The sequence below is a fragment of the Bufo gargarizans genome, chromosome 3 (assembly GCF_014858855.1).
Source record: "Bufo gargarizans isolate SCDJY-AF-19 chromosome 3, ASM1485885v1, whole genome shotgun sequence".
Classification (NCBI taxonomy): domain Eukaryota; kingdom Metazoa; phylum Chordata; class Amphibia; order Anura; family Bufonidae; genus Bufo; species Bufo gargarizans.
This window is the reverse complement of record NC_058082.1, coordinates 364918586-364933599: the sequence shown is the minus strand read 5'-3', so window position 1 is coordinate 364933599 and position 15014 is coordinate 364918586. Positions and strand designations below refer to the sequence as shown.

General features: G+C 41.8%; 1 protein-coding gene across 2 annotated transcripts in view; it reads right to left on the bottom strand.

Annotated features, from left to right (window-relative positions):
• WDTC1 (WD and tetratricopeptide repeats 1) overlaps window positions 1-15014 on the bottom strand; it is a 37653-nt gene that overhangs the window by 4805 nt on the left and 17834 nt on the right. For both annotated transcript variants that reach the window (XM_044288038.1, XM_044288039.1), the window contains 10 exons: window positions 14672-14783; window positions 14145-14332; window positions 13877-14059; window positions 13699-13790; window positions 12422-12537; window positions 7967-8042; window positions 7718-7802; window positions 4244-4417; window positions 3920-4155; window positions 244-409 (listed from right to left, as the gene is read on the bottom strand). In XM_044288038.1, the coding sequence (XP_044143973.1) occupies window positions 244-409; window positions 3920-4155; window positions 4244-4417; window positions 7718-7802; window positions 7967-8042; window positions 12422-12537; window positions 13699-13790; window positions 13877-14059; window positions 14145-14332; window positions 14672-14783 (1428 nt within the window). The remainder of the gene's footprint in view (window positions 1-243; window positions 410-3919; window positions 4156-4243; window positions 4418-7717; window positions 7803-7966; window positions 8043-12421; window positions 12538-13698; window positions 13791-13876; window positions 14060-14144; window positions 14333-14671; window positions 14784-15014) is intronic.

Below are 15014 nucleotides of genomic sequence, written 5' to 3'. Positions count from 1 at the left end.
CTTGTCCTGCTGACATTCTGGTTTCCTACCAAACTCCACTGAGGACAACAAGTGATGCTAATGTCTGTAAAGCACTGCGGAGTACGTTAGCGCTATATAAGCAAGTTAAATAGAAGATAGGACTATTTAATATGTGCTTTAGAACAGTGATGCTCAACCTGCAGAATAAATGCAGGCAATATGCTTATCACAGTAACATACTTCGTGCAGTGACAAAAAAGCAGAAAAGGTAGTTTGTCTTACCTTCCCATAAAGCTGGCTTCTTTTATGTCTGTAGTAGTGTTACAGTGACCACAATATCTATGTTTATAATCCAAGCTTCTTTCTCTAAGCAGCAGCTCATCTTCTGAGAGTGAATCCTTCCTGCCTCCAGATCGCAGGCGAACAGAGCCCCCCTTCTTATCATCTTCTGTCAGGGAGATGCAAAAAAGAATGATCCATCTCTGCCTAAACTTGATGTACTATTTCCTTTCTCAAGTATAAGGGTCCATTGACACGTCCGCATCGCGTTTTACAGATCCTCAAAACACGGCGGGCGGCAATGTGCTTTCCGCATTTTGCGGACCGCACATTGCCGGCACTAATAGAACATGCCTATTCTTGTCCGCAATTGCGGACAAGAATTGGACATGTTCAATTTTTTTTTCGGGAACGGAATTGCGGACCTGGAAGTGCGGGTCCGCAATTCCGTGTCCGGGCAGCACATAGAAATGAATGGACCCTAATGTGAATGGACCCTAGTAAAGCCATACACAGTCATTTCCTGAATGACTGGTTCACAGTTGGCCTGTATGGATTCTCATCTGGATGACAACAGACATGACCGATCTACCTTAAAGCACACATGCTGCTTAGGCAGAGTTTACAACTGTTTAGCCATTTCCTGTTTTGCCAGATCCAGCAGTCAATGGACTCCAATGAGGCCCGTCAGACCTTATTTACTTATAATGGATTCTGATATTTTACTGGAATAATATTGTGATGCATCCTTAGCTATTTTATCATCTCTTGTATTCGTTCCTTCCTTAAAGGAATTGTCAGGGCTTTTACTATTGATGACCCATCTTCATGATAGGTCATCAATATCAGATCGGCGAGGGTCCGACAGCCGGCACTCCCGCCGATCAGCTGTAGAAGGAGACGGCATGTGTGCACTCTCTTCCTGTCCGTGACTGCTGTTTATGGCAAAGACCATAGCTCGGACAACCCCGAGTCAACTAAAATGCTAGTGCACGCCCTCATCATCTTCCTCCTGGACTACTGCAACACCCTCCTCTGCCGTCTCCCATTGCGCCTCTCAAATCCATTCTCAACCACGCTGTCTGGTTAATCCACCTCTCCCTACATTTCTACTCTTCTGCCTATCTTCTCTGCTAAAACTTTTATTGGCTCCCTGTTAGCCAGAAAATTCAGTTAAAAATACTAACAATTACATATAAGGCTGTGAACAAATCTTGTCCCCCTTTTACATTTCTGACCAACTCTCCCGATACAAACCCACAACTAAGCTCTAATCCTCACAAGACCTCATTTCCAATTCTCATCTGCTCCGCACACAATCGTCTCCTAGATTTTTCTAATGAATCTCCCATACTCTGGAACTCACTACCACAGCACATCAGACTCCCCTCCAACATCCAGACCTTCAAAAGCAACCTGAAAACTCACCTCTTCAGGAGAGCCTACCACCTACCCAATAACCCTGCTGCCATGAGCAGCTGGTACCCTCACCTATGGTCTCCTTCCCTTGTAGATTGTAAGCCCTCTCTTGCAGGGTCCTCTCCCCTTCTGTAGGGGTCTATTAATAAGTTCATACACATTGTCTTGGGGCTGGATGGCAATGCTGCAGATTCCGGCAATGCAAAATACAGAGAGAACCAGCAGGCTGTTCCTAGCCGGATGTACAAGCACTAGTGTGAAACTAGTTTAAGGCTACTTTTACACTCGCGTTTGAAGCGGATCCGTCATGGATCTGCACAAACTGAACCGTTCAGATAATACAACCATCTGCATCCGTTCAGAACAGATACGTTCGTATTATCTTTAACATAGCCAAAACTGATCCGTCTTGAACACCATTGAAAGTCAATGGGGGACGGATCCGTTCTCTATTGTGCCATATTGTGTCAGTGAAAACGGATCTGTCCTGACACACAGTGTACGTTTGGCTCAGTTTCGTCAGACGCAGCGGAATGGAGGCGGAACAGTGCCAAACTGATGCATTCTGAGCGGATCCTTATCCATTGAGCGTGCATTAAGGGCAAAACTGATCCGTTTGGCACCGCTTGCGAGAGCCCTGAATGGATCTCACAAACGGAAACCAAAACGCCAGTGTGAAAGTAGCCTTAGATGTACAGCCTGCTGGAATTAATGGAACTTAAATAAATAATACTACTAAAAGCCAAAATAAAAAAAAATAAAGAAAATGTTCTAAATGGCTATTATGGGCATTGAAAGAATAAACTAGGCACATACTTTATGACTGTGCTGTATTCCTGAGGAAAGCGTTCTCCACTCTCAGGATGCTGAGTGTATATGAATCCACATCAGCTGGTCAATCAATGCCCTGATGGGGAATTCCTCTCCTCAAGAATAGGGAAGACTCAAGGTATGTGCCCAATGTATTCTTTCAGCACTCCTAGTATCTAGAGAAAGCCCATTTTTGTGCCTTTTAATCTACTACTAATATAAACTGGTAGCCGTTATATACTTCCCTTGCACAGGACAGCATGACAAAACACTAGAGTATGACCAGAAATGGCCACAGATGTATAGTAAAGGGGTTAATTGTGATATTATAATAATGACCTACCCTGAGGATAGGTTATCGTTATCAGATCAGCTGTTTCAGGGAGCCACCACGCTCCCCTACGCTCTGAGGAGCTCAGTCGACTCCCGGTAGCTTTCCAGGCAAAGGGCTGTACATAGTACTCTTTAATAGGGCTGAGCTGCAACGAGGCCATGTGACCAATGTACAGCGATGTCACATGGCCCAGGAAGAAGCTGCAGCGCTTATTGAGCGATCAACTTCTTCTAACAGCTGATCACAGGGTTGTCGGATTTTGGACTCCCAATCTTAGGCCTCGTTCACACTTCAGTGTTTGATCAGTGATTTGTGAGCCAAAACTAGAAGTGGAGCCTACATAGACATGAGGTAGAAGGGAAAGATCTGCTCCTGTTCTATGTTTAGAGCTGCACCTGGTTTTGGCTCACAAATCACTGATGGAAATCACTGACCAAACACTGAAGTGTGAACGAGGCCTTATACTGATGACCTAGCCTGACTTAAATGAAAGTCCTGCTAGCGCTATGCTCAGATACAATCTCACATACACGAGTGAGACTGCAGCTGCACCCTCCTCTGTATTTGCTACATTACTCTACATAAAAAAAATTCTTGGTCACTTAGAAGTTCCTGAAGATTTACAGATATTTAGAGTTATTACATTGAAGACCTAATCACCATTTAGGAATTAGATAGGGCCTAACTGGGCAATAAAAATCCATGGAGGAAGTCATAGAACACACAAGTTTGAACGGTCCTGGTACAACTAGAAAAGGCTTCATATGAAATACTGACAGCTACCACTAAGGTCCATTCAGACGTCCGTAGGTGTTTTGCGGTCCGCAAATTTTGGATCCGCATAACACGGACACCGGTAATGCGTTCAGCATGTCGCGGACCACACATCGCCGTCACTATAATAGAAAATGCCTTTTCTTGTCCGCCGTTACGGACAAGAATAGACATAACGTGCTGTTCGCATCCGTTCCAGCACCATTGAAAATTAGTGGGTCCACACCCGTTCCGCATAACTGCGGAACGGATCCGGACGCAAGTTGCGGATGTGTGAATGGACCCTAATAAGCACAATGCAAACATCATTAGAGAAATTTTGTGTGGCAGAGGGAGACTTACGATTTTCATTTTTGGAGAACAAGGCAACCCTTATGTCTCTGTCCAGAGCATCACATGCACTGCTTTGGGCTTGTTCTGGAAACTTTGTCTTAAATTCCTCCAAACAATCCAGTGCTTCAGAGACATATCGCAGCTCAAACAGGCAGCGTGCCAGACGAAAGTGTGCTTTCAAATGGGCTGGGTTCAGTGCCAGTGCTTGCAGGCAATCTCTCAATGCATCATAGTGATCCCCATCCCTAAAATTATAACAAAAATACATGAGAAAACACCAGATAGAGCTCTGCACCACTCTCATTGTCCAACACCAGTATCTATTTATCTCACCACTTCCGCTTCATGTATGCTGCGGCTCGATTTCCAAACAACATAGCACTACGAGGTGCCCTCTGCATTGCATGGCTATAAAGTTCAATTGCCTGGCTCCACTGCTGCCGAGCAAAAGCATCATTTGCTTTTTGCTTTACCTTTTCCAGATGTGGAGGAAGCTCATTTGTTGACCTAGGAAAAAAGCTATGAATTAATAAAATGGTAGGTAACTTAAAGGTTATGTACACCTTTGGAGGCAATTTTTATTATGATTGCATGTTACTCATTTTTGGCTAAAAGTTTTTTTTTCAATTGGCCTTTATTCAAAATATTGAGCTGGTCTGTCACAAAGGATTAACAGTTTTTCTAGCTGTGTGACTCGTACTTTCACTTTCTGCTGATCATCTAATACACCTTATCTCTAAACTACTGAAAGGTCGAACACTTACTTAAGCTAAATTCTTATCAGTAAGATGAGAACTGAGCTATGAGTGTTTATAATGTCAGAGAGCAGAGATAAGGAGTTCTTCTGCTCTTGGTCTGACGGAAAAGACAGAAAATTCAAAAGGGTGCTACTAGAGCATGTCAGCTCTGTACAGAAAAAAAGGACGCCATATATATATATTTTTTTTTATAAAGACCAATCTAAAAAATTATTTTTAGCTGAAAAATGAGTACAATGCAATAATAAAAGAAATTGTCCCCAAAAGGTATACATAGCCTTTAAAGGGTTTCTGTCACTAGAATTGTCCGTATTAAACTGGCTGACATTAGTGATGTGCTAATGTCAGCTGCACCTAACTCTGCTATTCTAATGATTATCCGTGCCCCCGTTACTGTAGAATTCTTACTTTTATAATATGTAAATGAGCCTCTAGGAGCAGGGGGTTGCTCCTGCACCTAGAGGCTCCCATCTCCCACCTCAAGTCACACCTTCCAAGTGTTGATTGACAGGGCCAGGCATTGTTCGCATCTTTCTGCCTGCCCTGTGCCCTAGGGAAATCTTGCGCCGCTTTTTATGGAAATAGAGTATATTCACTAATAAAAAGTTATGCAAATTTCTACTTTGTTTCAATACCTCACCACTTTCAAGATCCTTATGTTCTCATCTGACAGGTTTGTGGCAAGGTACATGCATCAGTTCTCACTTATAATGAGTCATGCACAGGTCAGGTGGACAAGAACAATTTTACAACTTTTTCATACTTTAATACTTTGCAAGCAGAGGTCTCAAAAACGTTGAGCAGCTGAAATGCAGTCAAAGGCTGAAATCATACCCTAAACATGGTCCTACTGACACCGCTAGGAGTTTAAGTGTAGGAAAGGTCTATAAGCCTGTAGACAAGGACAGGGGAAAGATTTGTGCTGCTATGTTTAGCTCACAAAGGATTGCTTAAACTGGATATAAGGCTCTCAGCCTCAGGATGCAAACAGGATTGGGTGACCCCTTATAATTAATAAAATGATCCAAAAGACACATCACTGATGAGATGAAGCAAAAGCCCAAAATGTAATTATTAAATTATATTAAGCTGATGTGAAAGTCACTACATCTACTAATAATCAAACATGGTGGTGGGATAATGTGGGTAAGCTTTGCTGCTTTGAGACCTGGACACCTATGTACTGTATGGAAATAGTGGCGTTTGAGCAGTTTGGTGCAAGAGAGCACCTGTGATTGCTCAAAACGAGGATTACCCAATATCTCTACTTATGCAGCGGATCTTACAGATATAATATAATCAATATGTAGTGCTCTGTCAGGGGATAGATGAACTTTAAAAAGATTGTGTCTCAAAACATACCGTATTCTACATTTTTCAAACAGGCACTGGGATCTGAATACTGCCATAATTGCATGCAATAAAAAAAATTGTATAACCAGTAAGCTATTCTAGAAAATATATCTGTATAGCGCCACCTGCTGTTTTGTCCTTTTTTCTTATTATTGTACATATGTTTAACCTTTCATTAGAATCCTGTCTGTGATAATAATAAGATGACTCCTGAAAAGTGATCTCTACAGCACTGGAATTGTCAGCCTATTAGAAGGCCAAAGGCTTAGAGTGAAAATTGCATGATTTCAGAGTTAATTTTAAATATCTTAACATGGAAAATGAAAAAAAAAAATCTTAAAATTTTATTAGAGTTAAATTAATCAGAGGTTATCCCCTGAATTAAAAAAAAGATTAAATAATGGTATTCAGTACTCCAGATATTAACTATAGCAAAGAAAAAAGTTGCGCTCTCCAGTGTAATGTTCCCCTTTACTTAAGGGTACTTTCACACTAGTTTTTCTTTTCCAGCACAGAGTACTGTCCTAGGGGCTCAATACCAGAAAATAACTGATCAGGCATATCCCTATGCATTCTTAATGGAGAGCAATCCGTTCAGGATGCATCAGGATGTCTTCAGTTCAGTCATTTTGACTGATCAGGCAAAAGAGAAAACCGCAGCATGCTACTGTTTTATCTCCGGCGAAAAAAACTGAAGACTTGCCTGAATGCCGGATCCGAAAAAAAGGTGAAAAATGAATAATGCCGGACCTGTTTTGACAGATGACACTGTAAAGACGGATCCGGCATTTTAATGCATTTTTCTGACTGTTCAGGCCTTTTTAAGATTCATCAGTATTACTAATGCCATCAGTTGGCATACGTTTTGCCAGATCCGGCAGGCAGTTCCGGCGACGAAACTGCTTGCCGGATCACTCTGCCGCAAGTGTGAAAGTAGCCCAACTCACATATCTGGACTCTTTCCTTTCTGTGAGTGAGCAGCAGTCCATCCATCCCATGTGACCATCAAGCACCTGCATCATCCAAGAGTGCACTGCTGTCAGCTCTGGTTAACCCTTTCCTGCATAGGAAATAGTCCCTCACACACAACCCCAGCAATCCAACTAATAAATAGCACTATTGTATGCAATGTCCATCTTCCCCCATCTAATTTCCACTGTCTAGAGAGAGATACGGCTTCACATTTCTATGAATTTAGCAGTAGGGATACACGAATGAATGATATTTCGGCTGCGTCACTATAAGATCACCTCTTCAGCACTGAGGGGAGGGGAAGCTACTGAGCATGTTACCACCTCTGAATGCAGATGAAAGTAGACCAGGAGGTTTAACAGCAGGGGGCATTACCAGAGAAGAATATGTAATATACATTTAAAAAAAATGCATATTTTTTTAAAATGTCCTATATATTGCAATAGTACTTTAATTGTAATGCCCTATTCATTGTATAGTAATCCTATATGATAACCCCTTTAAACAACAGGCCATCTTCTGATGACCCATTTCCTTTAACAAGTTCTGTAGCCTGGAACGGACTAAACTTTTAGCCTGTGACGTAAAAGATTGATGGGAATTGTTGGACGTGTTTACACGCTGGAGTAACTAGCAATACTGTACACATATGACAAATAAATGCAGTAATAGCAAGTAGCTAAGAACTACAGAAACTAGAAAGGTAAGATTTAGCTTTTCTCACCCAACCATGCTCTTGGCATCGCTCACACGGATTCCGTTACTGTGAAGACGAAGTCCATTGGTTGAGGTCTTACCATTCTGGACTTCTGGAGAAGCAAAACTTTCTTTAGTTGTTTTTAAACAACATACTAAAGTAGGAAAGACTGTACCAATGTAATTAACTCTTAAGGGCCAAAATCTGAAATGCTTTATGCAACCACTGATAATAAAATGCGAGTATTTCTCAAAAGGTATTGTGGGATATGCTTACCTCCAGGTGTATGATGAGATTTAGGAAGCAGGAATGTACAAGGTCTTTGCTTGAAAGTTAAGTCAAAGAGGTATACCTAAAAATACATATATCATTTCAAACACCCCAAAGAAAGAAGCCAGGCAGTTTACAGTATATGATACGCCACCCCTTTCAGATGTACCCAACTATAGTTGCCTGCTTTGCATTCTTATTAGATGACTAAAGGGTCACTGTATAGCAAGAGTCCATTTAACAACGCAGTGACCACTATCTTTATGCTCAGATTTCAGTGTGATGCGGTAGTTACCTTGCTTGAGTGGAGCAGTATATACTTTTGCTACAAAATGATGTAGACATAGTGGCTGCCTCCCTATACATGGTGAATCATGCTACACCTTCACATTCACACAGCACCAAGCAATAAAAGATAGAGTTCTCCTAGTGTGGTAAAAATTGGAAGATAATCAATTCAAAAAGTAAGCAGATTTACTTTAAATCACAGCAGGAGATTAGATATTAGCATATACAGTCATGTGAAAAAATTAGGACACCCTTTGAAAGCATGTGGTTTTTTGTAACATTTTTAATAAAAGGTTATTTCATCTCCGTTTCAACAATACAGAGAGATTAAAGTAATCCAACTAAACAAAGAAAACTGAAGAAAAGTCTTTTCAAGATCTTCTGTAAATGTCATTCTACAAAAATGCCTATTCTAACTGAGGAAAAAGATAGGACACCCTCACATGTATTCCCTCTTAAATTGGCTCAGATCTCACACAGGTATATCACACCAGGTGCACATAATTAGTAGATCGTTACTCTGCATGTTGAATGAGGCTTGCCCTATTTAAACCTCAGACATTTAGTTTGGTGTGCTCCTGACTGTTGAAGTGAGAGTGAGCACCATGGTGAGAGCAAAAGAGCTGTCAGAGGACTTCAGAAAAAAGATTGTAGCAGCCTATGGGTCTGGGAAGGGATTTAAAAAGATCTCAAAAGATTTTGAAATCAGCCATTCCACTGTCCGGAAGATAGTCTACAAGTGGAGGGCTTTCAAAACAACTGCCAACATGCCCAGGACTGGTCGCCCCAGCAAGTTCACCCCAAGAGCAGACCGCAAGATGCTAAAAGAGGTCTCCAAAAACCCTAAAGTGTCATCTCGAGAACTACAGCAGGCTCTGGCTACTGTTGATGTAGAAGTACATGCCTCTACAATCAGAAAGAGACTGTACAAGTTTAACTTGCATGGGAGGTGTGCAAGGAGGAAACCTTTGCTTTCCAAGAGAAACATCGAGGCCAGACTGACATTTGCCAGAGATAAAGTTGACAAAGACCAGGACTTCTGGAATAATGTTCTTTGGACAGATGAGTCCAAAATTGAATTATTTGGACACAACAGCAGAGGACATGTTTGGCGTAAACCAAACACAGCATTCCAAGAAAAGAACCTCATACCAACTGTGAAGCATGGAGGTGGAAGTGTCATGGTTTGGGGCTGCTTTGCTGCAGCAGGACCTGGTCAGCTCACCATCATAGAATCCACGATGAATTCTACTGTGTATCAGAAGGTGCTTGAAGAACATGTGAGACCATCAGTTAGAAAATTAAAGCTGAAGCGGAACTGGACCATGCAACATGACAATGACCCAAAACATACTAGTAAATCAACCAAAGATTGGCTGAAAAAGAAGAAATGGAGAGTCCTGGAATGGCCAAGTCAAAGTCCAGATTTGAATCCCATTGAGATGCTGTGGGGTGACTTGAAAAGGGCTGTACGTGCAAGAAACCCCTCAAACATCTCACAGCTGAAAAAGTTCTGCATTGAGGAGTGGGGTAAAATTTCCTCAGACCGATGTCGAAGACTGGTAGATGGCTACAAGAACCGTCTCACTGCAGTTATTTCAGCCAAAGGAGGTAACACTCGCTATTAGGGGCAAGGGTGTCCTATCTTTTTCCTCAGTTAGAATAGGCATTTTTGTAGAATGACATTTACAGAAGATCTTGAAAAGACTTTTCTTCAGTTTTCTTTGTTTAGTTGGATTACTTTAATCTCTCTGTATTGTTGAAACGGAGATGAAATAACCTTTTATTAAAAATGTTACAAAAAACCACATGCTTTCAAAGGGTGTCCTAATTTTTACACATGACTGTATACTACATGGCCAAAAAGGTGTAGACATCTGACCATCTCATCTATATGAGTCTGCTGGACGGCCTACTTGTGGGCCTTAAAAAAAGCCCCTAATATTCTGGGAAGGTTTTCTGCAATATTCTGGAGTATGTATAGGGGAATTTGTGAGGTCAGTCACTGAGGTTTGTAATCAGCATTCCAATTCACCACAAAAATGGTGTTGATGTCAGGGCTCTATGTGGGATGAGTTCTTCTACACCAAACTCTTCAAACCAGGTATTAAGGGACCTCATTTTATACCCAGGGGTGTAGTCATGCTGCAACGGGAAAAAGGGCCCAGTACTGTTGAAACAAAGTTGGAAGCATCCAATTTCACTGGTAAAAAAAGGAGTCTAGTTAAAAGCCTGAAAAACAGCCCCATTACATTATCCCTCCTCTGCCAAACCCAGATTTGAGAATTATTCCTATGGTAAAAGAGGATTCATTAGTCCAAAGTACACAATTCCATTGCTCCAAAGCCCAGTGATGGTGTGCATCACACACCAATCCAACCAGTGATCGCAGGATTTGTGAGCGGCTGCTCAACCACGTAAACCCATTTCATAAAGCTAGCAATGCACAGTTCTTATGATGTTACTTCCATTTTGAACTCAGCAGTGGGTGATGTAGCAGACGATACCACACACGGCAGCATCTGCATCATCTACCATTTCATGGTTGAGCTGTGGTTACTCCAAAATGCTTTCATTTCTCAATAATATTACAGCTGAGCGCAGTATATCTAGCAGATCAGAAATGTCACCAACTGACTTTGTGGAGTAAATATAGCAATACAATTCAAAGTAATCCATATGTTCAATGCTTGCGTGTGTCTTAGTACTGTATTGTGCTACTGCACTTTGTGCTCATTTTGCCTTTCAGCTTTAGGAGTCTGCAGCTGCACTTTTTGGGATATGCTGGACTACACTGTTTTTTCCAATGTACATTTGGAAAAATTGGCTTCCTCCATCTTAGCCATGCACTCCAACCCATCTGTCCAAGGGTTTTAATTATAGCAGAATACTGCTGGACGCTACCCACCCGAGATCCTTTTGGAGGCCTAAGAGAGATAAACCTTTAAGTGTAGGGTTCAATCTGATTAGGTCGCCTTGCTAGGCCAGATAGGGTCACACAATCGGAGCAAAAAGTTTGCCAAGAACCTGAAATATATATCTATAGTGACTATAGCAGCAATGCAATTCAAATATTCATGTAATTAATGTTTACACACGTCCTAGCGTGTCCAGCTGTACTTTTTGTTTGCTTTTGTGTTTCTGCTATAGCAACATGTACCTGCATATTTATTTCACATTGTTTGCACATGCTGGCCTTTGTTTTTTGACTTGTGACCAAGGTGGCATTGTATGGCAGTACCACTACTGAGCTTTCCAGTATGACCCACAGAGGAGACTGCATGTCTGTGTGCTTGATTTTATGCATCTGTGTGTAATGACTGTGTTACACTTAAAGGGGTTGTCTCTCTTCAACAAATAGCATTTATCATGTAGAGAAAGTTAATACAAGGCACTTACTGATGTATTGTTATTGTCTATGTTGTCTCCTTTGCTGGCTGGATTCATTTTCCATCGCTTTATACACTGCTTGTATCCAGGGGTTATGACTACCCTACAGTCCAGTAGAGGTACCCGTGCTTGCACACTATAGGAAAAAATGCCAGACTCTCTGGAAGCTGGGACTGTGGGGCACACATAGGCACACATGCGAAGCAGCTCCTGTGTCGCCCACTGCTTCAACGCAGATATGAGTTGGCTGGGACAGGAGCTACTACGCATGCGTGCCTATGTAACCCCTGGAAACGAGCAGAGTATAATGCAATGGAAAAATGAATCAAGCCAGCAAAGGAAGCAATATAGACAATGACAATACATTAGTAAGTGCCTTGTATTAACTTTGTCTACACAATAAATGCCATTTGCCAAAATGAGACAACACCTTTAAACTCAACAGGAGAGGCAGCCACATACATCTGACCATATAGCATAAATGTTACCCGTTAACTATGGGGGGATGAGTGAAACTAGATTATTTTTTATTCCCCCCCAAAAGGTTTCTTTATTACAGTGTAAAATAAAGGTAGGCTTGATTAAAAATATATTGGCTGGAGATTTTTTTGCGGAAATTATGTAGTAGTATGAATACCCACAAACATTTTTATATTTGTGGCTGTGCTGATTTTGCAGATAGGATATATCACCAGTTAAAAATGCACTCCCAAAAACTGTAAGAAAAACAACTGTGGCTATTTGTGGTAAAACCCAGTACACTATTGCCACATGTGAACTTACCTGCTCCCCTCCCATGTTGACAAGCAGCTCAGTGCCATCAGGACTGAAAGTTACGTATGTTGCCACCAATACACGCAATCGGTTATTGTAATCGGGCAGCTTGACTGGAAGGTGGCCTGTGGAAACAATTCACCTATCTGTGAGGACATGCATATCGCAACAGTGGGGAAAAAAAAAAAAGTATATAAATATAAGTGTGGAAACAGGAAAAAATTAGGCCCAGGGTGAAACATTTTAAAATATATGTTTGAGCCCTCCAGACACTCACTTACAAACAATGACTCTGCATAAAGTATGTCCTAGCAAGAATTACTGTAGGTGAATGACTGCCTGGGTGACATGCTGCACCTTGATGATCATAGGGCTCATGCACACGAACGTTGGTGTCCTGTTCCCGTATTGCGGACCACATTTGCGGATCCGCAATACACAAGCACCGTTCCGTTGTCATTCCATATCAGGGATGCGGACCTATTCATTTCAATCGGAAAGAACATGCTCTATCTTTTTACGGAACGGAGGGATCGCGGACCTGTTCAAGTGAATGAGTCTGCGATCCCCAAAAGCCTGCCCCACGGAAGGTGCCCGTGCATTGCGGACCGCAATTTGCGGTCCACGGCACGGGCTTCATACGGTTGTGTGACCGAGCCCTGAAAGCGAGGAAACTAAAGGAGCACCACCCTTTAGTTTACGCTACTCTAAAGGGTTCAGATGTTTTGCAAATGTCAACCATTTCTGTGAGACAAGAGCCGTTGATCATAGCTGCAGTTAGTAGGACTTGAATATATATTCAACCTGCATAAACTTCCTGTCTGTGACAAATACATAAATTATGCTGTGGGTTTGGCAAAGAAGACATTGAGGCCAGATCTGTGTTGTAGAAAAGCCATCTGGTAATGGCACAATTTCACAAACTAGCTTCTGTATAAGTGGAGACATCTACAGATTATCCGTTCTATGAATATCCAACCAGAAATGTCACCTATACCATAATCCAGGTTTTCTCTTGAGTAACTTTTATCAAAAATCCTTAGAATATGTGGTTAATGTTTCATCAGGTTAAGGAATAATGCAGAGAAGACAACGCTATAGCTTTGTCTCTCCATAAACTGCTCATGGTCTCCGTTTTTCTCCAGTCCTCTAATAGGCAGAGATAGATTCTGGACCCTCAGCTTTCTAAGTAGTGGACATTACTGTCTCCAGTCTCTTCTAGAAGAGACTGGTGGGAGCCCTTTTATTTTAGTGATCAGTTGTGGTCTCAGTATGAGAAATGTTACCTGCCACATAATACTGTGCTGCTCCCTCTGGAATGGGTTTCTGTCTTGAGCAAAAAGTGTGCAGTCCAGATTGTGCCGTCTGGAGATTCTTTCTGTAATGGAGAATATATCGTAAAGGTAATCTACCAAACCTTGAATAATCCCAAGTAGTCACTAATCCCAACCAACAATCACTCACCGGTGACTGTGGATCATCCGGATATCATACAGTCTCACAAAAGGTCCACTGGCTCCTACAGCTAAGCAGTTGTTATCCTGGGGGCTGATGCTTACGCATTTTGCCTCCACCAGCTGCCCACAGTATTCCGTTAAATCAATCAAGACATCAGAGTGGGTGCTACTTTCCCTTAAATCATACTGCCTGAACAAACAGAAAACACAACTAAATCGTATATGGTTGCAACCCCTGAAAATAAATTCTCCATTTTCAACAACCTTTTCCTTACCGGATCAAGCCATCTTCTGCTGCACTCCAAAAAGTGTTTGGCCACATAGGGGCTGTGGCAACTCGCTTCACTCGGTTAGTGTGTTCAGAAAAAACATGGAGTGTTTCCTTTGAGTTAATGTCATGGACATGAACCTTGGCATCTGCAGCTCCAGTAATCAAGATGCGATCTTCAGTGTGTGGAAGAAACTGATAGGGAAGACATACAGAAAATATAGAAAAATTATATGTATAGTAATATTTCTTTAATTTGGGTTATTGGGCTGTCATAGAGAAGTACATATTTGGTTCTCTGTCCATACTGCAGCTTCAGATCTTGTGAAAGTTCACATTTTTTGCAGTTCTACTAAGGAAACAAGTGCTGCATTATCAGAGGCCATATTAAAAGGAACAAAAGGTGCCTGCTGACCTACGGAGAACTACAGATAACACATTATGCTCAGATGTAGCACGTGACTATTTTAGTTCTGCTACATCTATACAGGCCCATAGGCACTTGCCACTGAGAATTCATTGCACGCTGCTCACCTTAACGGAAAAGATGTTGGCAGTGTGACCTGTGTGCATAGACAGCAGTTTCTTGTGCCGAAAAGGATCCCACAGCATCATGTGCTGATCATCTGAGCCAGAGGCCAACAAGCTGGGCAGAGATAAAAAAGAAATAACCATTCCATAATCACAATTTACTATAAGGCTCCATTCACACGTCCGCAAATGGGTCCGCATCCGTTCCGCAATTTTGGGATGCACTATGTGCTCTCCGCATGCGCAAAAAATTTTTAACATGTCCTATTCTTGTCAATTGCGGACAAGAATAGGCATTTCTATGGGGCTGCCGGCTGGGTGTATTGCGGATCCGCAATGCACTACG